This window comes from Odocoileus virginianus, chromosome 21 (genome assembly GCF_023699985.2).
Source record: "Odocoileus virginianus isolate 20LAN1187 ecotype Illinois chromosome 21, Ovbor_1.2, whole genome shotgun sequence".
NCBI classification, from domain to species: Eukaryota; Metazoa; Chordata; class Mammalia; order Artiodactyla; family Cervidae; genus Odocoileus; species Odocoileus virginianus.
The window spans coordinates 43,671,065-43,697,852 of record NC_069694.1 but is presented as its reverse complement, the minus strand read 5'-3'; the positions used below and the strand labels follow the sequence as shown (position 1 = coordinate 43,697,852).

General features: G+C 34.4%; 1 protein-coding gene across 3 annotated transcripts; it reads left to right on the top strand.

Annotated features, from left to right (window-relative positions):
• Nucleotides 1-14: 14 nt before the first annotated feature.
• AIMP1 (aminoacyl tRNA synthetase complex interacting multifunctional protein 1) lies at nucleotides 15-25,709 on the top strand. Of its 3 annotated transcripts, none has more exons than XM_020901202.2 (7): nucleotides 15-309; nucleotides 8,141-8,274; nucleotides 10,248-10,361; nucleotides 12,636-12,803; nucleotides 19,247-19,458; nucleotides 22,508-22,676; nucleotides 25,482-25,709. In XM_020901202.2, coding segments are annotated over exons 1-7 (966 nt in total). In that variant the 5' UTR covers nucleotides 15-307; the 3' UTR covers nucleotides 25,649-25,709. The 3 variants fall into 3 exon arrangements, with proteins under 3 accessions (XP_020756861.1, XP_070308353.1, XP_070308352.1); XM_070452252.1 differs by having other exon boundaries at nucleotides 25,454-25,669; XM_070452251.1 differs by lacking the exon at nucleotides 15-309 and adding an exon at nucleotides 337-491.
• The last annotated feature ends 1,079 nt before the right edge of the window (nucleotides 25,710-26,788 follow it).

The window sequence follows — 26,788 nt, the reverse complement described above, 5'->3', positions numbered from 1 at the left end:
ACGGAATTCTAAGGAAAGACCCCGGCGACTGGCATCTTGCCTCTTGCCCAACCTGGCGCGAAAATGTAGAGACCGAGGAAGAGGTGCAGGATGATTGGCGTTATTTACTGAGGGAATGGACTACAGGGAATGTGGTGTGGCTGGGCACAGGAAAGCGGGGGACAGAGAATTTGGAGTGGACTCTGTAGACCGCTCGGGCGTTTAACGAGGACACCTTATTGGGTCCTTTCTCACTGCCTCCGTGAGGCGGAGGCGCTACTTACCTGCTCCCGGCCGAGGCTCCCGAGGTGCATCAGTCCACCAGTACATGTGAGTGTTGTCCGCATTGGGTCCCGGGGAGGGCGGATTACGATCGTAGGAGTCCTCGTTCCCTTACTGGCCTTCGGGAGATAGGACCTGGCCTGCGGGTACTAGTGGGAAGACCCCGCACAGCAACGCGGATCTAGGCCTGAGGAAACATGGACGAGCTTGGGACCTCTTGAAGGAGCCAAGTTTGTAAAACGGGACGCGGGGCCGAGGGAAAGGATGTTAGTGGAAAAAGTATATGCGCAAATATGTTTACTTTTGTGTGTGTGAGAGATCACTGGGTGCAGTGATAGGAATTCGCTCTTTGCACAGGTCCACCGTGTTCCAGGCACAGTTTTAGGCATTGGTAAAAAGACTGAGTAAAACAGATAAAAATTCCTTTCTCCCGTAGTTCATGTTTAATTGAGGAAGACATATATTAAACGAAGTTTAAAACATGACCGTGTCTTAGGTAGTAATGGGTGCTGAAAAGAAAAGTAGTAAAGCTGGGAAGGGGGATATGGCTTGAAATTTTAGTGTGGCCATTGAAGGTCTCACTGAAAAGGTCACTCTCAAGTAGAGGTGCCAGAAACAAGAGAGTTAATTGTAAGACTAGTTTGGGGCGGGGGCGCGGCGCTTCTCTAGTGGTTCAGTTGTAAAGAATCCATCTGCCAATGCAGGATACACAGATTCAATTCCTGGTCCAGAAAGCTCACTTGGAAAAGGAAATGGCAAATTATTCCGGTATTCTGGCCTGAAAATCCCCATGGACAGAGAAGCCTGACGGGCTAGAGTCCATAGGGTCACAAAGAGTCAGACGGCATTTAGTGACTAAACACCAACCGTATTTTGCGGTAGTAGAGTCAGGCTGAGGGATCAAACACTGCAAAAGCCATCAGGCAGAAACTCGCCTGAACAGCAAGGAAGCCTTTGGTCAGAGTTGAGTGAAGGAGTTAAAGCTAGAGAAAGAATCAGAGAGCAGGAACAGGTCATGAAGGATTTTGAAGGGCATCTAGGTCATTGAAGGGTTTTGAGCAGTGAAGGGTTATATCCTGACTGCCTTTTTGAAAGGATCTCTTTGGCTGCTCTACAGAATAGACTGGAGAGAATAGGGTGAAAGACCAGGTAGGAGACCTGTGCATAAATTCTGAGGAGTTGTGGTGGCTTAACTAGGGGTGGTTAGAAATGGCCAGTGAGACGTTCCGTCCTCATAATTTAGTTATGCAAGAATATTAATGGATGATGAGTTAATCTTTTTTAATTTTGTTTGGGGAACACTTTAAAATGACTCCTAGTGTGAGGTTAGGAGTATCAAACACAAGTTAAAATCATGGCTTTACTGTTTAATATTTGAATGGTTTTAGACAAGTCACATAATTTCTCTGAGTTTATCTATAAACTGGAAATATTGTGTCACAAGATTGTAAAGATTAAATGACAGTGTATGTAATATGCCAGGCCCATTAAAATAGTGGCTACTATTATTAACTGTGTTCTTGGATTAGAAATGGAAAAAAAAAATAGTGGTGAGTGCACCTATAAGGTAAAGGTTTGTTTAAATCCTATAGGGAAAAATCTGACCAGATAAAAGATGACCTTGTTTGGTAGAGGGTCTTGGGAAACCAAGACATATCCCTTTTAAAATTTTATGTACATATCACTGGACAAAAAGCTTTTCTGTGTTAATGGCCATAGTGTTTGAAATACATGGCCTGTCTTCTCTTAGCCATACTCTCATAGCCATCCCTTACGCCCTACAGCATCCCCTGTTCCTCATTCGTAAAGGGGAAGAAGGCTCTGGTGAGTAAAGAAAAACAGTCAAGAATAAATACAAATTTCCACTTGTAAAATGATTGTCACAGGGATGTAATGTACACCATAGTGACTATGGTTAATAATAGTTTTGCATATTAGAAAATAGGAGACTGAATCTTGATGGTTCTCATCATAAGAAAAAAAATTGTAACTGTGTATGGTAAAGGATGTTAACTGGATTATTGTGGTGCTCACCTTGCAAACCAATCAAAAAATGGGCAGAATATCTAATAGACATTTCTCCAAAGCAGACATACAGGTGGCCAAAAGGCACATGAAAAATGCTCAACGTCACTAATTATTAGAGAAATGCAAATCAAAACTATAGTGAGTTATCACCTTACATCAGTCAGAATGGCCATCATCAAAAAAATCTACAAATGATCATTGCTGTAGAGGGTGTGGAGGAAAGGAAACCCTCCTGCACTGTTGGTGGGAATGTAAATTGGTGCAGCCACTGTGAATAACAGCATGGAGATTCTTTGAAAAAGTAAAATTAGACCTACCATATGATCCTGCAATCCCAGTCCTGGGAAGATAGCTGAAGAAAACTGTAATTCGAAAAGATTCACGCACCCCAGTGTTTACCTAAGCATTATTTATTCCAAGAAGTGGAAGCAACTTAAATGTCCATCAAAGAGATGAATGGTTAAAGAAGATACGGTGTGTATAGAAACACACGTGTGCACACACACACACATACATATGCACAATGAAATACTACTCAGCCATAAAAAAGAATGAAATAATGCTATGTGCAGCCCCATGGATGAACCTAGAGATTATCATACTAAGTGAAGTTAAGTCAGAGAGGGAATGACAAATATCATACGATATCACTTATATGTAGAATCTAAAAGTGAACTTATTTGCCAAACAGAAACAGAGTCATAGATGTAGAAAGCAAACTTACAGTTACCAAAAGGGAAAGATGGGGTAGGGGGCTGTAAATTAGGAATTTGGGAGTAACTTTCACTACTTTATATAAAATGGGTTAAGTAACATGGGCCTACCGTATAGCAGAGGGAACTATGCTCAATATTTTGTAACAACCTATATGGGAAAAGAATCTGGAAAAGAACGTGTGTGTGTGTGTGTGTGTGTGTGTGTGTGTGTGTGTGTGTGTATCTGAATTACTTTGCTGTGCACCTTTAACTAACACAACACTGTAAATCAGCTATACTTCAGTAATAAAGTCACAGCTAGTGAATGAGTGGCAGAGCTGAAATTTGAATTCATTCCCTGATCACATACTTGAAAGCCAAAAGCAGTAAATTCAAAGCAGGTATTTCAGTACATAATACAGGATGTGACTAAAGGTAAGAGAGCATTAGATCAGTTAAATCAGCTATGGTTTTTTCCTTAATTACTGGAGCCATTTTACAATAGACAGTATCCTATATTTGATGAGATACAATGCTTAGAGTGTCTGAGGAGAATATAAATTAAAGGAGTATATAAATACATAAATATAAATATAAGGAGAATATAAATATAAACAGCTAATTGCAATTCTGAAACAGCAAAATCAGATATTTTGAAAAATAGAGAATCACTTCCAAATTTTTGTGGAATTCTCTATACTATAAAGTAAAAATGAAAATCTGCAGTTAAAACTTCCATTTCAAAGCAATTGTTTGTTTGGTTCCTAACATTGAGAGATTGGGGTAGAAGATTTGTTAATTTTTAAAATACTGGCAATGTAAAATCAGAGTGGGGAAGACTACTGAAGAGATTGCTGAAGTAAAGGGAAGCCGTTTATAAATAATAGGACTCTCAGGGACTTCCCTCATAGTCCAGTGGGTAAGGCTTCACCTTCCAATGCAGAGAGTGTGAGTTTGGTCCCTAGTCAGAGAGCTATGATCCCAAATGCCTCGTGGCAAAAAAACAAAACAAAACAAAACATAAAACACAGGTAGTATTGTAACAAATTCAGTAAAAAAATTAAAAAAAAAAAAGTTGATCCAGTTTAAAAAAAAAAGCTTAAAAAAAGGAATCTCAGAAATAATCTTTTTTGTATGTGTTTTAATGATTAAGATACAATCTAAATTCATGTATTTCATAAAACCAGCTTCACCTGATTTTATGATTAGTGATATCTTACAGCAGCATTTTAGGTTTGATGAAATATGGTGGTTATGTTGAAAAAAACAATGTGAAAGGGCAGAGTAACTTAGCTAATACTTTTCAAAGCTTTTTATCATAAAAATTTATTTTTTAAAATTTAGTAGAGGAAAAAGGGAAAAAAGCTTTGACTCTTACTATCTAAATACAGTTAATATACTGGGTATACTGTTTTCTTCTCTGTAAGTGTTTTGGATTTGTAATTACTGTGCATGCAGTTAAGTATTATATCTATTTTAATCACGTAATCTTTTTTTTTTTTTTTTAATTTTGGCGCAGAGTAAGTCAGCATTCCCAAACTGTTGTAGAAAATACTTCTTCAAGTAAATTTTAATAGCTTTTCGTTTGTTAGTATTCCATGGCTAAATACTTTGGGAAGTGCTTCATAATCATATCCTTTGTTGAAATTATAGCTTGAGCATTAAAAGAGCTAACTCCAGAATCAGACAGACCTAAGTTTTAATCCTCATTTACTAACTAGCCACATGACCTGAGGCAAATTAATTTTAAGTCTATTTTTCTTCTATATATAATGGAGATAATTACTGTATTTGTGGCTGATCTGTGTAAAGCATTTAAGCTAGCCCACGATAAATGCTCTGCAGAAGTTACCTATTATTAACTTTATCATCTGTGAGAAATCCTATATGTATTGGCATGTTAAAAACTCTGAGGAGACTAAGCAGGCGTAAAATTTTGAAATCCAGTGGATACTCAGTGTAAAACGGAGCACTGTGGAGCAGTTGTCACACAGTAGTGAAATGAGCCCTGGGCTGAATGATAAAACATCTGTTTGAACATAAAGCAGTTGTTGTTAAGCTAGCACTGTTGCCCTGAACATGAAAGTGGAAAATGGACGTGTTAGTTGCTCAGTGGTGTTTGACTCTCTGCAACCCCATGAACTGTAGCCCACCAGACTCCTCTGTCCATTCTCCAGGCAGGAATCCTGGAGTGGGTAGCCAGTCGCTTCTTTGACCGGTACCTGAAGAAAATCGAGATGGCTTCATCCACAATTATTTTATGTATGAATGGTTGAATAGGATCCTTCTGTATTCTAAGTATTTTACGATTTCATGGCTCACATAAGTGTTTTCCGGTAACATTTCTGTCTGTTACTGTTTTCTTTTTTCTTTCTTATTTCTCCTGTTTTGTTTATCCACTTAGTAGTTAGAGAATTCATTTTTATTGAATGTTTCAGGTAGTTTATGTTTCCAAGTTCTGCTTTTTACCAGTTTAAAACTAGACCTTAATCTAAGCAAGTGCTTACACTTATGGCTAAGGATATAAATTATACTTATGTTTATAATATATTAACTAAATTAATATATTTGGTATATTTATACGGATAGTATATTAGTGTCCTGCGGTATTTATAAGAAAAGTTGGATTGTGTTTTATCTGTTTGTATTTGAGTGAGAGATACATACATTTTATTGAGAAAAAAACTTCTTATAAAAATGTTTAAAGTTTACTTATAAAATAAAGTTTGCTTATAGATATGTTTAAAGCTGACGTTAAAACATTTTCTACCAAATGAATTATCAGCTTGTCTTAACTAGCTGTAATTTTTTCCTGTTTTCAGTTTGTGATAATAATATATTGGTTTCCCTGGAATGGCTCGTCTTTTCACTATATATATCCTAACTTCTCACCATTAGATAACAAAGATTTTGAGGATTATTCTATCATTTCCCTTTATCTCATTGTTTCCTCTTTTGTGTACATCTATTTATATGTTTAACTTACTTGTGTTTCTGTGTTTTGAAACATGGCATTCTCTTTTCCTAAACTTAGCCTGTGCTTCATTATGTATCACAAGTTATATTTTACGTAACCCATTATTATAACTATGTTTTCCAGGTAGTTAATAGATTTATTTCAGTAAAGTTATAGATCAATTTTGCTTGTAGACTAGGATTTATTACCTGTATTTTGTGAATTATTTTTAGTCTTAGTTTTGAAGCTGTGTTTTGTAAGTTAGGGCACATGTTTCATATTTGGTTTTCTAAGCAACTTGATGTATTTATGAGATGACTTTGTGGACCTACTGTTCAATTTATGAGACCTGTTTTACACTTAAATCTATTTATTTCGTATCTGTTAAGATAAGTTTACTAGGGTTTTTTCTAATTTGTATCACTAATTTCACATTCATCTTAGCATCACTCATCAAATTTTTCATTGGTATGGAAGCAAAAGTTACAACTTACACCAAACAACTTATGCCAAATCAAATTATTGTTTTGTTAGCGATAGCTGTTTTCATCTATTGAAATATGTAATATTTGGTTATTACTTACGTTAAACTGAAATAGATGTCAAACTAAAAGAATGCTGTAACTGGGATCCTAAAAGTTTAAAAAACATAACTTTTTAACTTTGAAGTTTCATCATGTGTCCGTGTATTTTTCTCTTAAAATTCTGGCTTTGCAGACATTTGAGGAACAATAACAGGGTTATTGCATATTCAGTTTTGGTAAAAAAAAAAAAATTGGCAGAATTTAAGAAGTTATATCTTCATTTTCACTCTTGTACATTTTTTTCCCTCTATTTTTCTAAGCTATTAAGTAATAGCCCATGGAGCAGTTTACTGTGGCTTTTCCAGATTAACCACCTTTGCCCCATTTATATTTTCTTTATTACCAGCAACTTTATTTTTATAGGGTTTTTAAAACTTCTATATCATACACTGTCACTGTCAGCATAAAGATTTTTGAGGGTTGGTTTTCTTTTTATAAAAAAAAAATCTCAGTATTCTTTGCCTAATAATTTGAAATTTAAAACAATCTTATATTATTTGTCCACTATTAGACAGTTTTTTAATAAAAAAATTTCACCACTGAATGTGTATCATTTATTTAAAATTAGAACTATTTCAACAATGTTTGTGTCATTCTTTGAACTGTAAACTGATGTTAAATTAGGTAAAAAGCAATTCTTAATATTGTTAATGATTAACCTTTTGTCGTCATAACTGTCTTAATATTTGGCAGTATAAATTTTATGAATTTGGCTTCAAAGGTTTGAACTTTTGAACATGATGAATTAATCTCAGAATTTTGCTTATATATGCATTATCTGCATACTGATAGGATGTCTTCTAATTTCTATGAATTATTATAAAATTAAAATTCTATTTTCTTCTACAAAAGAAAATCAAATTATATAACATACAGAATTCTATATATGTCATGTCAGTGTATGTGTATATAATAGATATTATATTAGAATGTATTTTATTATATAGAATTTTATAATATATAGAATTCTATATATAATGTCAGTATCTATGTATATAGAATTATATATATATATATAATATGCACTGACATTATATCTCAGTGTGTAAATGATTAATATTGATATTTTCCTAATTGTTGATCTTTTTCCTTTAATATTGTCTTTCCTAATTTACATGTTCTTCCTTACATGTAAGTTTGTACATAATTGAATAGACAGTAGAAATATCCAATGAAAGATATATATATGAAAGAAACATATAAAGAAGAAATATAAAAATATAAGAAATATAAAAAGGAACATATAAAGAAGAAATTCAGTAATTGTCTTTACTTTGGAACTCAGGTATAGCATTCAGTTATCTCTTAGTTAAGGTTGTTATTAGTCTGTCTCTTAGTGTTCCTGTCTTAAAGTGACATAAGCTTTAAAACTTTCCAACCTGAAATATGATTAAATATTGTATTTTCTGCTTTTGGGAAAAAATTGATTTTCTTTTCCAATCAGAGTGAGGAATTAATCTGTTAACATTTCTGCCTCTTAACTGATTTGTTTTTCTAATATATGGTTCTATTGCACTAGAAAATGTTTTTCCTTTCAGACTGCTTGTTCATGGTGTCCTGTACAATAAACTTACTCATTCTACAGTATAATGTATCATTTTCATTTTTTCATTTAGGAGTTTCTGCCGTTTCTTGGCAAAAATGGCAACCAGTGATGCTGTTCTGAAGAGATTGGAGCAGAAGGGTGCAGAAGCAGATCAAATTATTGAATATCTTAAGCAACAAGTTGCTCTTCTTAAGGAGAAAGCAAGTAAGAAAATTTGAAAATTTAAGTTTTCTAGGGAGATACTTAAAATGAATTCATATAGTGACAGCAAAAAAAATACGTTTACCAGGTACAATATTACTTCACAGTCTTGATGATGACTTCTGTATTCTTTTAATATTGCAATTGTGAGTGAACAAATATTCTGGGGTTAAGATAAGTTAGAATTGGTGTATGGTGAACATGTAATATTTAGAGAAAACAAGGTATTAATTCAAGACTAATAAAAAATTAATATTTAAAATAATTTGGTGTGGAGCTAGACACTAAAAATGAAGAAAGCTGGGTAAAATCAAATAGAAACTCAAATATCTCCTTTAACTTCATGTAAAAGAAAATCTTTACTTTCACATTGTTCTCTTTTCCGGTATTTTCTGAAATGACTTTTATAGTTTTTCCAGTGCTTACGTTTTACCTTGATATTGCTATGATGTTTTCAAAAAAATATCAAATCTAAATTTCTGCTTCCAGAATTTAGGTTGTTTTTTGTATATTTTATTTCTCAATAGCCTGTGGTAATGCTATGAAAATTCCAAAATCTTTTACCATCACTTATTTAAATAAATGCTTTTCTCTGCTACATAAAACTCAATGACTTACAGAATCCTACATTTACTATCTAAAAATTTTTCCCTTTATCTAATTTTTATTCTTTTTAAATACTGTTTTATTTATTTTTATAATATTTTATAAATACTTTTTCTTACTGTTTTTCTTAAAATTTAAAAAGGATTTTTCTTACTATTTTTTAAAATTCTTAATATTTCTTTCCATTAGAAAGATGAAGAGGTTATAGAGATGTATGTAATATAGAAGAGAATTAAAAAGAAAGTAATTTATGGAGAATAGTCGTAATAAATATGTATATGTAAGTAAATACATGGGCAGGACTATACTGCTTGACACGAGAGAATCACATGCTGTGGGATTCACATACAGGGAATCAGCAAAAATGCAGCAGGCGTAGTACAGATTGATATAATAGTGTGCCTTTGTGTTGGCAACTCAGATACCAAAATCAGCTTTGAGTCATGTTTTTGACTTACTCAAAATGATGAGTGATGTTTCTTTAGTAGAATTCTTGAACAAAACAAAGTACAGTCCACTCTTGATTTGCATGATACTTGATTACTAGAAACTCAGAGTGTAATGAAAATGTTTAAAAATGTTTAAATGTAAAAAATAACTAGAAATTAGGCTCAAATAATAAACAGGGTTTCACCTGTGCATCGTACAATGTCACTGCAAAATCCTGCAGGATGTGAGACAGTTCTTCATTTCACAGGAGTATTTAACCTATTGCAGAACATCTAAAATTGCTGACCTCTGCCCTCCAAATGCTAGTACTGGCTCCCATTATTCATGACAGCCAAAAATTCCCTTACAGATTTTCAAAGTCCCACCTAGAGAGCGGTACCAACCCCACTGAGAATCCTTGTTTTTTATATTTTGTGTACCCTATTGCTCACCTTTAACACACTATGTTGGGCAAATCATTTCATTTAATGTTTCACCAGCTCTACTTTGAGACATTAGGAATTAAAGAGTTTTCATTTCCTTTCACAAGATACTGATTAAAAAGGAAGAAATGAGAACAATTTTTTATTGTTTGGTATCATTATTAGATCTTAGACTTTTGAAAAAAGTTTAATATATCTGATATTTGTCATTCAGTTAATCTGTTACTGACACTGAATGAGGTTCTAACATTGTCATAGCATTTTTATAAAAGCTAGGAAAATGATTGATAAAACCTCTTCTGTTGTTTTTACTTCACAGATTTTCTCCCTTTCTCTTTTAAATATCATGTTGTTTTAATAAATATTAAACTGATACAAAGGAACTGGTGAAACATGGTTCTAGCTTTGTTTATACTGGCTATGCTTTTATCAAGTAGTATTCATAAGAAACCTTTTAAAAAACACAGCTATATCTTAACTGGTGGTTCTTGATCCCAGTTTTGCAGGCAACTTTGAGAGAAGAGAAGAAACTTCGAGTTGAAAATGCTAAATTGAAGAAGGAAATTGAAGGATTGAAACAAGAGCTAATTAAGGCAGAAATTCAAAATGGAGGTGATTAATTATAGAAATGATAGGTTGATTCATAACAATAATTATTACACCCTTTATTAAGTTGGATTTTATGCTGATTACTCATCTCATCTTCACAGCTGCCCTTCTCATGCATTTATCCTCTTTCATTGAAGAGAAAATACAGACATAGAAAAGGCAGATATATGATCTTGCCTATGGTAATGCAAAAAGTGCCAAAATTGGAGTTTAGAGAACTGCACTTTTAATCTCTACTGTGATCATCACTGATTCCCTATTAAACTCAATCATCACTGTTCCCTATTGAATAGTTGTTGAAAATAAGCCATGATAGTATTTAGTTTACATTTATTAAGTTTTGCTGTATGCCAGGCACTACCAAGTGGTTCATATACGTTATGTATTTTATCCTTAAGATCTTTTGTACACAGATATTGTTGTTTTATACATTGAAGCTTAGAGATGTAATTTGCCTGAAATCAAATACTCTTTTTTAAGTTATCCAAATCAGCAGATAATTATCATTTCACCTGTAAATGAAAGTTTTTACTGTTTTAAAAGTGTCTAGATAAAGTCATGTTATTATAAAACAACATTAATAAAATAGGAATAGATGGAGCTTCTCACTACTAAACGAAGCAGTAACTTCCAAGGAACTTTACAAATACCTCAGAAAAGTGGTTTGAATATTGGCTGGAAAATAAGGCATGTCATAATCCCTCATAAGATTATATTCTCCCATGTTTACTAGGCAGTGAATATGTTTTTCACATTGCTGGAGCAGTGTTCTTTAAAACATTTTTTGAAATAAAATTAGGAACAAGTAATGCTGCTGTCTATTAATTCTGATATAAAAATGACTATTACTAAAACATCTTTCCAACTGATTGTTCTCAGGTTAAAAGAAAACCTGAGTGAAAAACATGCCATCTTGCCAAACCATAAGAGGTGTGGTCTCTGGAAACAGACAGCCTGGGCATAAATAATCTTATATCCCTAATTCACTATGTATGTGATGAACCAGCTTCTTAACTTCATGTATTGTTTATTAAGTTAGATTTTTTGCTTGGTTACTCATGAGAAAGGCAGCATGCATTTATCATCTTATACCGAAGAGAAAATAGCAACTTAGAAAAGGCAGATAAGTGATCTTGCCTAAGATCATGCAAAAAGTGTCAAAATTGGAGTTTAGAAAGATGCACTTTTACTCTGTGATTTAATTAAAAGCTGCACTTCTAATCTCTCTGGTCAACCTTCTGGGTCAGGTTGGTCGTCTATAAATGTGGATACTGCTTAGGGTATTTATAAGAATTGTAAGAGTTAATTCAGATAAAGCATTTTGAAAAGTGTTTGGGACACAGTAAGTTCATAATAAAAACTAGTTTATATGTTTGTTATCTGTAATTTTCTCAGTTTAGTCATTAGTGAATGAAGGAGAATAATGCATTTATTCTTTATAGTTAAAAGATACTTAATTTCCTGGCAGCCTTTTAACAGTCTTAGATAGTAGAGATTTGATAATCATATATGCTGAATTTTCTTTTTTAAGAAGAGTTCATATTCTACCATATGACCTAGCAGTTCACTCCCAGTTATATATATCCAAAAAACCAAACTCTAATTAGAAAGGATTACATCCACCCCAATTTTCTAGCGGTGTTGTTTGCAATTGCCAAGATGTGGAAGCAACCTAAATGTCCATCAACAGATGAGTGGATAAAGGAGACATGGCATATGCATGCATGCTCGCGCTCGCGCGCGTGCACACACACAAACACACACACACACACACACACGATGGAGTACTATTCGGCCATAAAAAAAGCATGAAATTTTGCCATTTGCAGCAACAAGGGTGGACTCAGGGTATTATGCCAAGTGAGATAAGTCAGACAGAAAAAGTCGAATACTTATAGATGGAATCTAAAAATTACAACAAACTAGTGAATACAATTTTAAAAAGCTGACTCATAGATATAGGGAATAAAAGGGTGGTTACCACTGGAGAGAGGGAAAGGGGGGGCAATATTGGAGTTGGGGATTAAGAGGTACAGATAATTGTGTATCAGATAAGCTACAAGGATATATTATACATCATGGGGAATATAGGCAATATTTTATAATAACTATAAATATGGTATAATGTTTAAAATTGTTAATCACTATATTGAACACCTGTAACATATAATATTGTATATCAACTGTATTTGTTTCAAAATAGTATATGATTCACAGTTTCATAGTTTTCTGTTTGTTTGTTTAACATAAATGACATTATTTCATTTTCTTTGTCAGTAAAACAAATACCATTTCCATCTGGTACTCCACTAAAAACTGATTCTACGGTTTCTGAAAATGAGATACAGTCTATACCAATAACCGTATCTTCTGGTGCTAAAGAGCAAGTAAAAGGAGGAGGAGGAGAAGAAGAAAAGAAGATGAAAGAGAAAACTGAAAAGAAAGGTATTTTTTAATAGTTAAATTTATTTGGCACTTGATTAGTTTACCAAATGTCAGCATTGTTTATAATGGTGTCAGGAAGAAAGTTCAAACTTTTATGAATTAGAATGAAGTTTAAGAACAGTAGGATAATGGAACATTAAAGATGGACCCTCAGGGCTGTGTAAAGGTTGACCAGGTTGGCAGGGTAAGAGCATGACTTGAGGTGGAGGGACTAGCGTAACTAAAGCCAGAAAGTAGAGAACCACATGTAGTTTGCTATGACTGAATTTGAATGTATTTGTAGAGAACAGTTTCAGAGAAATCACAGATAGAAAGTTGGCTTAGAAGTAGTCATGAAGATAGGAAAGCAATATTTCAGTCAAAGTGGAGTGTCTGAACTAGCATTGGGGTGTTAACATTTTAGGAATCTGTAAGAACTGAAGTAAAAGTATATCACTGTCCACTTAGACAACTAGGGTAGAAATCTTGCAGTCAATCTTAACACTGTCCCTCAATTTTCATATGTAATTGACTACCAAAACCTGTATAGTCATATCTCAGGGATGTTGGAGGTTCATTTCCATACCATCAAAATAAAGGAGATAGCACAAGAAAGCAAGTCACAAGAATTTTTTGGTTTCCATATGAAATTTATGCTTACGCTATACTGTGTTCTATTAAGTGGTCAATAGCAGTATACCTTAAAAAAAAAACTGTACATACCTTAATTAAAAATGTGTTATTTTGCTAAAACATGCTGACCATCCCCTGAACCTTTAGCAAGTCATAATCTTTTTGATGGGGGAGAGTCATTTTTCAGTGTTGATGGCTGCTGACTGATTAAGCTTATGGTTGCTGTTGGTTGACTGGTTATGGCAGTTTTTTAAAATAAGACAACAATGAAGTTTGCTGTATTAGTTGAATCTTCCTCACAAACTATTTATCTGTAGCACACAGTTCTGTTTGATAGCATTTTACCCACAGTAGAACTTCTTCCCAAATTGGAGTCAGTCTTCTCAAACCCTGCCAACTGCTTTATCAGCCAAATTTATATAATGTCCTACATCCTTTATTACATTTCAGCAATCTTCACAGCCTCTTCACTAGGAGTTGATTCCATGTCAAGAAACTACTTTCTTTGCTCATTCATTAGAAGCAATTCCTTATTCACTAATATTTTATCATGAGATTGCAGCAATTTAGTCACATCTTTAGGCTCCACTTGTAATTTTGGATCTCTTGCCCAATCTGCAGTTTCTTCCTCCACTGAAATCTAGAACTCCTCAAAGTTATACGTGAGAGTGGGAATTGACTTCTTCCCAACTCCTGTTAATGTTGATATTTGGCCTCTTTCCATGAATTCTTAATGGCAACTCGAATGGTGAATAATCTCCAGAAGGTTTTCAATTTACTTTGCATCATTCTGTCAGAGGAATTACTGTATGTGGCAGCTATAGCTTTAAAAAGTGTATTTCTTAAGAATAAGACTTGAAAGTCAAATTTATTTCTTGATCCATGGGCTATAGAATAGATGTTGTATTAACAGAAATGAAAACAAGCTTAATCTCACTATACATCTTTATTAGAGCTCTTGGGTGACCAGGTGGATTGCCAGTGAGCAGTGACATTTTGAAAGAAATCATTCTTGTGAGGTGAAAGTCTCTCAACAGTGGGCTTAAAATATTTTATAAACTATGTCGTAAACAGATGTACTGTTATCCAGGCTTTGTTCGATTTATAGAGCACAAGCAGAATAGATTTAGTGTCATTCATAAGGGCCAGAGGATTTTCAGAATGGTAAATGAGCCTTGGCTTCAGCTTAAGGTCACCAGCTACATTAGCCCCAAAGAGGAAAGCCAGCCTGTCCTTTGAAGCCAGGCATTGACTTCTCCTCTCTAACTATGGAAGTCCTAGGTGGCCTCTTCTTATGATAGAAGGCTTACCATTTTTATCTACTTGAAAATCTGTTCTTCAATGTAACCACTTCATTAATTATCTTAACTGGACCTTCTGAATTGCAGCTTTTACAGCACTTGCTGCTTCACCTTGAATTTTTATGTTATGAAGACAGCTTCTCCCCTTCAATTTCATGAACCAAGCACTGCTAGCTTTAACCTTTTGTTTTTGCAAATTTCTCATCTCTCTCAGCCTTCACACAATTGAAGAGAGTTAAGGCTTGACTCTGGGTTAGGCTTTGGATTAAAGGAATATTATGTCTGGTTTCCTCTTCTCTTCAGGCCATTAAATCTTTCTCCATATTATCAACATGACTGTTTTGCTTTCTTATCATTCATGTCTTCTCTGGAGTAGCACTTTTAGTTTTCTTCAACAACTTTTTTCTTTGCATTCACAACTTGGCTGTTTGGCACAAGAGATCCAGCTTTTGGCCTGTGTTGGATTTCAACATGCCTGCCTCACTAAGCTTAATCATTCCTAGCTTTTAAATGTGAAGAATATGTGACTCTTCCTTTCACTTGATCACTTATTAAAGGCCATTGTAGGGTTCTTTTTTTTTTAGTGACAAAGATTTTTGAAGTTTTGTTGTTGCTTTTACACTTCAGAGTCTTGTATTGATGTCTTAGTCATACCTTTATGCAACAAAAACATATACATTTAAACTCATTTTTGGTATTATTGGACCATAATGTTCTAAGAGTTCTATCCAATAGAAATATAACATGAAGTGTATATATAGTTTAACATTTTTGAGCAATCTCATTAATAAAAAAAAGAAATTAATTTTAATAATACATTGCAGTCTAATACATTCAAAATATTATTTGAACATATAACCAAAATAGAAATTATAAATGAGATATTTGCATTCTCTTTCTTCATTGTAGGGTTCTTAATTGGCTTAATTCAGGCCCGAGGAAAGGGAAGGAGACAGATGTGTTGGCTGATGGTCGAACAGTCAGAACACACACAATTGTTAAGTTCAGCATTTTATATGGGCATAGTTTGTGGTACCCCAAAGCATTTACAATAGTGACATCAAAGATCTCAGACCATAGATCACCACAGCAAATAAAATAATAATGAAAAAATTTGAAATATTTTGAGGATTACCAGAATGTGGCACTAAGACACAGAGTGACAACCGCTGTTGAAAGAACAGTGTCAGGAAAGTTGCCTGATGCAGAGTCGCCACAAGCCTTCAGTCTGTGAATAATGCGGTTATCTGCAGAGCACAGTGAAGGGAAGCACAGGAAAATCAGCCTTGGCTGTGATTCCTGCCACCAGAACCCCTCTGGAGCCCAGTTCTGTGCCTGCGTTTTGTTAGGTGCTACCAGGTAATTCAGGCTGCCCAAGTAGCTCAGTGGTAAAGAATTCACCTGCCAGTGTAGGAGACAGAGGAGATGCAGGTTTGATCCCTGGGTTGGGAAGATCCCTTGGAGGAGGAGATGGCAGCCTACTCTGGTATTCCAAATCCCATGGATAGAGGAGCCTGGTGGGTTACAGTCCGTGGGGTCACTAAGAGTCTGACGCAACTGGAGCGACTTAGCACGTTGTGACACCAGGTAGTCCAGGTTCTCATGATCTCATCTGAATTAATGTTAAAGCCTCATGCTTTCTAGTTTGTCCTTACCTGGCTGCTGAAGCTATTTTTCTAATCATAAATCTGACTCCTTATTTATTAACTTTCCTTTATTCCTTTCTGGACTTCATGTTCCCAGATGTCAAAAAATACATTTTTATAATTCATTACACATGCCTCTCATGGTACTTAAACTCTTTAAAATTTTTTTTGAAAATATAAAAGGGCTGAGGGATTGGTGAACTGATCTAAGCCATTTTAGCGCCTAACTCTTGTCAGTTCCTTTTGATGAGCATGAATAGCTTCTCGGTGCTGTGCATCCTCTCCTATACACCTCACCACTAGGTGGTGTGGTTACAGTGAAAGCAGGTCAGACTGATTCTTTCTTTTCATGAGTTTTATTAAGTAGGCACAAAACATTCATGCAGCTGCTTTTACAAGTTTGGTAAAAAGTCCATCCTCAAAGAGGATCCAGTATTGTGGCCGCAAGATCAGTCAACCTCGTGGTTAAATGAGACAATAAAGTCTTCCTTTCGAGGAGGGAGCATCCAAGACCAAATGGATATCTAGGTCTTGAATACCTGTGTTCAGTAGAACTTTCTGTTCTGTATAGCTGGGTTATCCGACACAGTAGACATAGCCATGTGTGGCTGCTGAACGTTTAAAAAACATGTCTAGTATGACTAAAGAGCTGAATTTTAAATTATTTTAAATTTAAATGTTAAAAACTGTATGGAGTCAGCAGCTACTGTATGGGACAGTGCTGGAATAGAGGGCTCTTTCATCAGTGTTGGCTGCCAAGATCACCAGATTCCAGAATTCTGCTCTCGCAAGGGCTGTGGCACCCATACAGTCTTTCTGTACTACACTTAGGAGCATCACTCATTTGTTAATGACATTTCTAAAGTCTCTTTATGACGACTAACAAAGTTCTTGGTATGGAATTTCATATTTACAATCACCTGTCTAATGTGGATTCCTGGAAAAGGTATTCCAAATTCCTAGAGACTAAAGTTTTAAAATTCATGAATATAGCTATATCATATTGTTACAGTAGTATGTATGTTATTGTTGTTGAGTCACTTAGATGTGTCCAACTCTCTGTGACCCCATGGACTGCAGCTCGGCAGGCTCCTCTTGTCTGTGGGGTTCTTCAGTAAAGAATACTGGAGTGGGTTGCCATATGTAGTATTTTAAAATAAATACATAGTTTATTATCCATAGATAACTATTAAGATTTTTGTAGTAATTATATATATATATATATTTCTTTATCATTAGGTCTCTATTTTAAAAAATCTTTGCTGATATGTTACATAGAAAGTGGTATTTTTTTAAATATTTGCTAATGATACTAAAAATTTGTCATTTATTTTGAACTAGCTCTACCTTCTCTTTTATAAGCAATCTTTGTGAAAGTTGTGAATGTCTTTTATGCAAAATCATCTGTTCCCACTCCAGACAGAATTACTCTTCCTTGTGCTTCTGTATTTCTTTTTATTTGTAATGTTTATCACATGTTCATTATGCATATCTTTTTCCCTTTAACACTGTTTGTTTTATCTGTGGCCGTGCTGGGTCTTCAGTGCAGACTTCTCTCTAGTTGTGGCAAGTGGGCACTGCTGTCCAGTTCTGGTGCACTGGCTGCTCACTGAAGCGGCTTCTCTTGCAGAGCATGGGCCCTGGGGCACTCAGGACTTCAGCAGCTGCAGCTTGTGGGCTCAGTAGCTGTGGCTCTGGAGCGCAGGCTCACTCGTAGAGCCCAGGCTCAATAGTTGTGGCATACAGGCTTGGCTGCTGCACCACATGTAGAACCTTCCTGGATCGCGGGGGTCAAACCCACGTCTCTTGCATTGGCAGGTGGATCCTTTTCCATTGAGCCACCAGGGAAGCCCACATCTGTCTGTCTTATAAGAGGCTGTTGGTGCCTGGCTAGTGTGGGCCACTCTTCTTCCTTTTTTCAGTGCCTTAGATCTCAGTAAATATTTATCCAAAGATGAAACAAAGAAGTAGTTAAGAAACAATGCTTTCAAGTCATAACAGCTTATATCCTACAGATTAGGAGGTAAATGAGTTTATGTTTTGTCTTACTTTTTTTTTTCTGCCAGAGAAGATAAATGTAAACGTTAGGAATTTGAACTATATTCAAGTTGCATTTTGACTGAATGGCTAAAGTGATCTTATGCTTATAAGAGTTATATTATTAGCATGTAAATAAAAGTAAAATTTTGAAAACATAATCAGAATAAAATGTTTTCTTCCACTTAACTAGTTTCTGTAGACAAATCTAAAGTCCTAATAAGTCTTCAGAGGAGTATAAGAAATGGAGAAATTCACTGTGTATGTACTGGTATGTTTAAGTGGTGAGAGACACATTTTATCTGTGAAATTATATTTGACTGTAGTTCATGCTGTCAGTTGGCTACTTATGATATTCTTTCTAAATAATTTTTTACTCTTATAGAGTCACAGTAAATCTTAAAGGATTTTTTTCCCACTGTTTCAGGGAAAGGGAAATTTTTTCTATAGAGGATTATTTACAGGCTATAAAGTCTCTGTTAAAATTACTCCACTTTGCCAGAGTACCAAAGCATGCATAGACAATATATAAATTAATGAACATGATTTTGTTTTAGTAAAACTATTTCACAGGCAGCAGGCTGGATTTGACCTTGAGCCATAGATTACCAACATCTACTCTGTGTCTTTAACTAGAGATATAGACAGTTCAACAGAGAAATAGCTTAGAGGGGATTCAAGATGTTATGACATGGATAATTCTTTCCTTTGTTACTTAAATGAAGATAGAAAATAAACCCTCTTTTTTTTTTTTTTCTTTTAAACTCATCAGAATCAATACTGTGGAGATTTTCATACTGTATTTTTGTTTTACTTCTGAAATTTACCCTTTGTAACTATTTTTTAGGAGAGAAAAAGGAGAAAAAACAGCAACCAGTAGCAGGAAGTGCTGACTCTAAGCCTGTTGATGTTTCCCGTCTGGATCTTCGAATTGGTTGTATCATCACTGCCAGAAAACACCCTGATGCAGATTCTTTGTATGTAGAAGAAGTAGATGTTGGAGAAACAGCCCCAAGAACAGTGGTCAGTGGCCTGGTGAATCATGTTCCTCTTGAACAGGTAATCTATATAACTAAAATTATTTCTACATATGTATTTTGGTGTCAGTCCCTCTTAATGTTTTTTCCTGTAATTTTGTATCAAACCACACAACATGAGTCAGTATTGATTAATTCAGTTGATTATTTGAATATGATAAATCCACCAAAAAATGCACAGAACTATCAAAAACTTGCAAAAGATCTGTAAATTAAGATCAAAGTCATGACCATAGAAAGAAGAAATGATGTATTATTTTTTCTCAATTTTTAAAAGTATTTTTAGTTTGTTATTTTATCATCACTGTTCCATCATAGAATTTTATTCCCTGATTTTAATTTAAAAATCACCATTATACAAGCTCAGAAAGCACCAATCTAAAATTAAGAAAACAAGCTTTTTATCTTTATAGCTCAAGTATTTTCATACTGGAAGAAGAAAGAGGAGAGGGGATTGTGAAGGTTGAACTTGAACTTTTTAATGGTATTTCTTTATTCATTAAAAATAGCATGTTTTGAAATTTTATTATTTAGATATTTAAATATATCTATATTTGCAATGTCAAAGACATTAATAATTTTTAACTTGCTCTCTCTAGACATCTTCTATAGTAATTTGCATCATCTACCTATTTCCTCTGCTCCATGGTACTTCAGAGATACTGCAAAGACCATAGTCTTCAACATTAAAATAGTTCTGCCTCTTGGTTCTTTGCCAAGTCTTTTGCTGATTGACTTTGTGAACTTGCTCAAATCCCTACGTTAATTCATTCTTATTTCTAGATGCTGATAGTTACTGCGAATCTGCACAGTGCCAGAAACTGTTGTAGGCAAATGAATGGAAAGAAAGAAAGCAAGAGAGGTAGATAGATCAATGATAGATTTGTTAAAACAAACAAAAAAAAAAAGAAAACCCTGGGACTTCCCTGGTTGTCCAGTAGTTAAGAATCTGCCTTCCAATGCAGCGGATGTAGGTTTGATCCCTGGTTGAGGATCTAAGATCCCACATCCATGGGGCAACTAGAAAAAACTCTGTGTGTAGCAGCAGGTTTAGTAATCTGTGTGCTCTAAAGGTAGCACGCTGCAGCTCAGAGCCTGCGTGCCACAACAAAGGCCCACCACTGCCAATAATAATAATAAAATAAACAAAAGGCTCATATCCCTATGGGAAGCTCATATCCCTTGTGAAGCTCATACCCCCATGGGAGAATCAGAACTTCCATGATATGTAGTGTGTTAATATCAGGAAAAAAATAAAGTAAGGAAAGAATCTAGAAAATACTGAAGCTAGGGGAAAAAGGTGGCCAGGGAAGAGCAAAGTGGTATTTAAGTAAAGGTCTAAGAAAATGAAGAAAACAAATTGTTCTGTATTATGGAATAGCATTTTCAGGCAGCCCTGAATCAGATGTTATCCTGAGATGTTCAAAGAACAGCAGGAAGCCAGTGTCATTGTAGCAGACTAAATAATGGGAAATGTCATGGGAGATGAAGTCAGAGATAAGGATGCCAAATGCTGTAGGGTCCTACAGATCATAGTAAAGACTTTGGCTTTTTTTCTGAATGAGATGAAAGCCACTGGAGGATTTTTGAGCTAAGGGGTAATATGGTCTGTCTCACATATTAATATTATCATCTGGTTGCTTTGTTGAGGGAAGAAAGATGGAATTAAGGAGATCAGTGGAGAAATTTCTCTTATCTATGAAAAAAGATAGACGACACTGGTGTGTGCTTTTTCTTTTGAACATTCATTTTGTATAGGACCAGGACCCTCTCATAACAACTTATGAAGTTAGGTTCATGCGGAGCCCTGGAGAAAGAACCAATTGATCGTGAGCCAGCTTAAATTCAAAAAACTCCTCCTCATTGGGGCTTCAACTTTTTTGTTCTCCTAAGTTACAGACTAGTTCTTCTCTTCCAAAAGCTATCATTCACAACCATATGCAAAGTGATTTATATACATATCTGTATCTAACCATCAAATCAGTATTAGTCAGCAGTCTATAAGGTAACTGCACTTAGCTCCTTAAAACTGTATACCAAATTTTGTACATTTGTTTATTTTTCTAAGGTAAAAGTCTACAGCTGTCATTCTTAACAGATTGCATCTGGCTAACCCTGTTGTTTTTCTTGTACATATTTAATGTAACTTTTTTTATTACGTTCCCATATATGTGGCATCTTAACGTCATTTAATGTCTGAAGAGAATAAGAATTCATGAAGATCACCAAAAAGGGGGCCTTTTCCATTTGAACCTTAGGTTTATTTTTTTAAATCTTAGAATGTGGGGGATAAATTTGTACATAACATTTATTTATAAAACCATGTTTCATCTAGAATGTGTCTTGTCTCCACATGCAGTGACCCTTGTATGTTATTTTGTTTTAAACCTACTGAAAGAATTTAAACAATTGTGTCCCTTATTTTTGCTCATTGAGGAAAACATTGAGACTTCAACTCTTGAAGTTTAAAGAAATTTCTGTTTACTTCTGTAACAAATTATAGAAATAGCTGTCGCTGTTGTGCTGTGCATAAAGCTTAAATTGTAAAGTGATCAGTGTTTTTTAATTTAGGAAATGAATCTTGCATAGTATTGAAAGTGATCAAGCATTTAGGAGAAAAAAAACATGTATTTATTTTAGTGCTGTTGCTAAGCTAAATGTTTTATATATATGTTGTGATTTAATCCTTGTGGCGTCTTTATATCATTTCCCTCATTTTGTGAGGAAACAGGGAGATCAACTTTATGAGTCTCATTGCTAGTACATGAGAACTAGCAATGAAATTTAAAACCAAATCTGTTTCACTCAGTCATTTCTTTATTTTTAAGTGAAATATTATTGCCTCTGCTGTTTGATCTATAATGCATTGTCAGTTTGTAGAATTTTTTTTTTTTTCGTGTTGATATAAGACTTCTTTAACAACATAAAAGATTTTGGACACAGATAAGGATAAAACAGCCACAAAAATAAAACATTTGATATTTAGCATATTAGATGTACCTTAATGTATTCTAGATAAGATTATTCTAAATCTTTGTACATCTTTAATCATCAATGTATATTTCACACAGATGCAAAATCGGATGGTGGTTTTACTTTGTAACCTGAAACCTGCAAAGATGAGGGGAGTAGTATCTCAGGCAATGGTGATGTGTGCAAGTTCACCAGAGAAAGTAGAAATCTTGGCACCTCCTAATGGATCTGTTCCTGGGGACAGAATTACTTTTGATGCTTTCCCTGGTAAGTATTTATTAGTTACTGTTTGTAGTTTGGGAATCATGGTTCTGAAAGCTATGTTTGGAATGTTTAAAATCACTCCTGTATATGACTTGTAAGACTTTACACTAAATGAGCATTGTTAGTGATATTTTTGTTTATTGAGATTGACATAAGATGGTACATTAAGCACAACTGTCTAATTATTCCTCAATTTGCATAAAACAAATTGAATAAAACACTCAAATTGCATAAAGCACCAGAGAGAGATTGTACCCTAAGTGAAATACTAATTTTGATACCTACATAAGAGTGTGATATGGATAGAGAACCAGTTAATATGCTACAAAATCATTTAAGTTTAGATTATCTCAGAATGCAACAGAAAAATGAAGAGATGAAAAGTTCAGACAGGGAGCCAAAAATGTATAATTCTCAAAGTCAACCTAGTAATATACTTGCATATGCTTTTACTAGCCTTTAGGATTTAGAGGAAATCTCTAAGTTGAAATTCATTTTTTTTTTAATAATCTAAAAGGAAGGTTCATTTCATATTGTTACTTCTTTCTAGCAAAGTGCTCCTGAGACAGATGAAGCTTCCTAATATGTGAGAAAGTTTCTCCAAATAGGTCTTTTGAAGCAGTAAAGAAAGGATGCTTGGCAGATGTAGAATAAACATTTCTTTCATAAATGTGGAAGACCTCTTAAGAGGAAAAGCAGAAATTAAAAGACTATATTGCCTTTTGGTTCTAGGAGGACACAATCACCACTGCTTACCAGGAAATCAAAACACTTCCCCAAACCTTGTGCTTTTGGTTAGGATGTCATGTTTATACCTGACGCACCTGAAATATTATTTTTCTAAATTGGAATGGAATGAAAATAGAAGTGAGCTTTTTCTTTTAAGATTCAGCATACGCTGAGGAAAAAGAAAAAAATCTTGGTTTGTCTTTTCAGGTTAATATTTGCCTTCGTTTTACTTAAATATTTAAGATGAGTGCATTTTAAGTTTTATTTTTCTATGTAAATTGTTAAGTCAGGTAAATATTTCAGCACTTGAATCAGTTGTTATTATCTGGACATTACTGTTAAGTTATGTGGAGTTTTTTTAAGATACTCAGTGACTTAGCTTAGAGATGCTAACAGCCCAGAGTGGGCTATTGCCTTTACCATATTTTTTAATCTTTCAATCTGTTTGGCTGTTGGTGTGTGTTTATATCTACATCATTGCAGTCTAAAATTCCTTTCATATTCATAGTTTCTCCTTGTGCTTTAGTAAATGAATATGTAGATAACATATAAAACATTTTCTAAAGTGAAAGGGAAAAACCTAACATTTAAGTGGCCCATGCAGTTGTTTGAATTATACTCTTATAACTTATAAAATGCTTGACCAAGCTGAACAGCATCAAATAATTGATAAACTTGGGGACGTGAGGTCTGTTAATTCTCATCCTGCTTATGCACATCAGTTACTGCTTCTGTAGCAGTAAATCTGAAAGGAAATAACAGTTAATACTGTGTATGCAACAGATCATTAGTCTTACTGTATTTTTTTTTCTTTTCCCAGAGAGAGCCATGATTTATCCGTACTTTATTTTTCAGCATATGTTTTACATTTTAAAGCTTAAGGTGTCTGCTGGTACATTTTGATGTTCATTTGATGTGCTCAGTGTCTAGAGATTTACATTTCATGTTATAGTAAGTGTGGTATAGAAATTGCATTTAGGGCTCAAACCTTTGAATTGCTAATTGGCTTTGAATAATGATTTTCCAGCTACAAAACCATTGATTCCATAAAGTTTAGAAGATGGCACGTAATATATTTAGAATAATGGCTAAAACCCCTCCCCACTCCTTTTTTAGTCTTAAATCAATTATTTCAATATCTAGCCCCTAAAGTATCGACCAAAAATAACTTGAACACAATATTACAGCAAGAAGACAAAGACATTGACACTCCCTCCTCTTTCTTTTCCTTTTTTTTTTTTTTTTTTGAGAATGCACAGGTTTTAGTCTCATAATAAATGGAAATTTGCATTCAGACTTTTCTGAGATCATTATTCCAGTTAGTTTTGAGTCTTTTTAATAAATCTGAGTTGATGGTTAATCTCAAAGCATGTATAAGTGCAAGACTCTTTAGCTTTTGGACCCAATTACTCTTTAAAAATGGGGTGTTTTTTTTTGGTATTGAGTGGTATGAGTTTTTTATATATTTTAGATATCAGCACCTTATCAGCCAAATTGTTTGCAAGCTTCTTTTCTCATTCAGCTGGTTCTCTTTCTATCTCACCAAGTAGAATGGGCAGCAGATGAAATTCAGAGTAGTTATCATATTTAGCTAGATAACCCTAACACTTAAGTTATTTCCAGTACTGTAGGAAATCTTTAAGAACTGTAGCAGCAATTTAGTCATTTTTTTTTGGTAGAAACATATAGTACAGCATAAGCTGCTTCTGCCATGTATAAAAATGCAACACATCAAATTATGCTCTCATCTGTTCAAAATCTTTATTTTTTTATATGTAGTGATAAAATCAGTATCTTGTATTTTCATTCTAATCATTTGGGGAATAAATTAGCTGTACAGCTGTTTCTTAAAAGAGTAAAAAATAATACCTTTAACATTTGTAAGGAAATGACAAGATGTTTTACCAATCAAGGATATAAAAGTGTTGATGTCATAAAAATAAGGTAAGTGTTAAAAGTAAATATTGAGATTCTTATCATATCTAAAGATCAGAGATTGTATCTAGGACAATTCACTAGAAATCTCTGATGACAGTTTGTTAATATGTTAGCTATGTATTATTTTCCCTCTCCCAACAGGAGAGCCTGACAAGGAACTGAATCCTAAGAAGAAGATTTGGGAGCAGATCCAGCCTGATCTTTACACTAACGATGTATGCGTGGCTACATACAAAGGCGCTCCCTTTGAGGTGAAAGGGAAGGGAGTGTGTAGGGCTCAAACTATGGCCAACAGTGGAATAAAATAAAACACTTCAGTTTCTGAAATACTTTAGAGAAAGCAATAAAAAGAAATACATTTGTCACTCATACCTAAAATATAACTGGCTCATTTTTGTGGTTATTTCTCTTCTAGATTTGAGTAGTCTTTTACCTGGTATGTATTGTTTTCCATTGATTAGAGAAACACTACATTTTTGCCTGTAGTTTTTGAGCCTACAAAGAGCAATTTGCCTGTGTTTCATGATGATTTATTGTTCAGTGACTGTTGGCTAGCACACTGCTTTTTCTTTATACACTTAGAAAACTTCAGATTAACATTTAGTTTCTCATTTGTAGGCACATGTTGCATGCAATGTGAAGCCCTTGGCTTTTTAGTATCTTTATTATAAATGTCTTTCTTCTCTTTAAAAAGACAAATTAAAATTTCTGTCAGGCTCATTAACTAGTCATATTGTAATGGTAATGAAAATGACCATCTGTTGATTCTAAAGAGCCAAACGGCATAAAAGCTAGGAGACATGGCATTTGAACATTATTGTTATTGCTTGCTAGAGTAACCCAGGTTTGTATACTTACAGTGATTTTTTTTTAATTTTTATTTATTTTTTTAATTAATTATTTTACTTTACAACATTGTTTTGGTTTTGCCATACATTGACTTGACTCCGCCATGGGTATACATGTGTTCCCCATCCTGAACCCCCCTCCCACCTTCCTCCCCATCCCATCCCTCTGTGTCATCCCAGTGCACCAGCCCCAAGCACCCTGTATCATGCATCGAACCCGGACTGGCGATTCGTTTCACATATGATAATTTACATGTTTCAATGCCATTCTCCCATATCATCCCACCCTCACCCTCTCCCACAGAGTCCAAAAGACTGTTCAACACATCTGTGTCTCTTGCTGTCTCACATACAGGGTTATCGGTACTATCTTTCTAAATTCCATATATATGAGTTAGTATATTGTGTTGATATTTTTCTTTCTGGCTTACTTCACTCTGTATAATGGCTCCAGGTTCATTCACCTCATTAGAACTGATTCAAATATATTCTTTTTAATGGCTGAGTAATATTCCATTGTGTATATATTCCACAGCTTTCTTATCCTTTCATTTGCTGATGGACATCTAGGTTGCTTCCATGTCCTGGCTATTATAAACA

What these genes read in the sequence shown, in the direction of transcription:
- AIMP1 (XM_020901202.2), top strand. An exon ending in AGAGAAAACTGAAAAGAAAG is followed by an intron (nt 12,804 to 19,246) that starts GTATTTTTTAAT and finishes ACTATTTTTTAG; the next exon opens with GAGAGAAAAAGGAGAAAAAA. An exon ending in ATCATGTTCCTCTTGAACAG is followed by an intron (nt 19,459 to 22,507) that starts GTAATCTATATA and finishes TATTTCACACAG; the next exon opens with ATGCAAAATCGGATGGTGGT.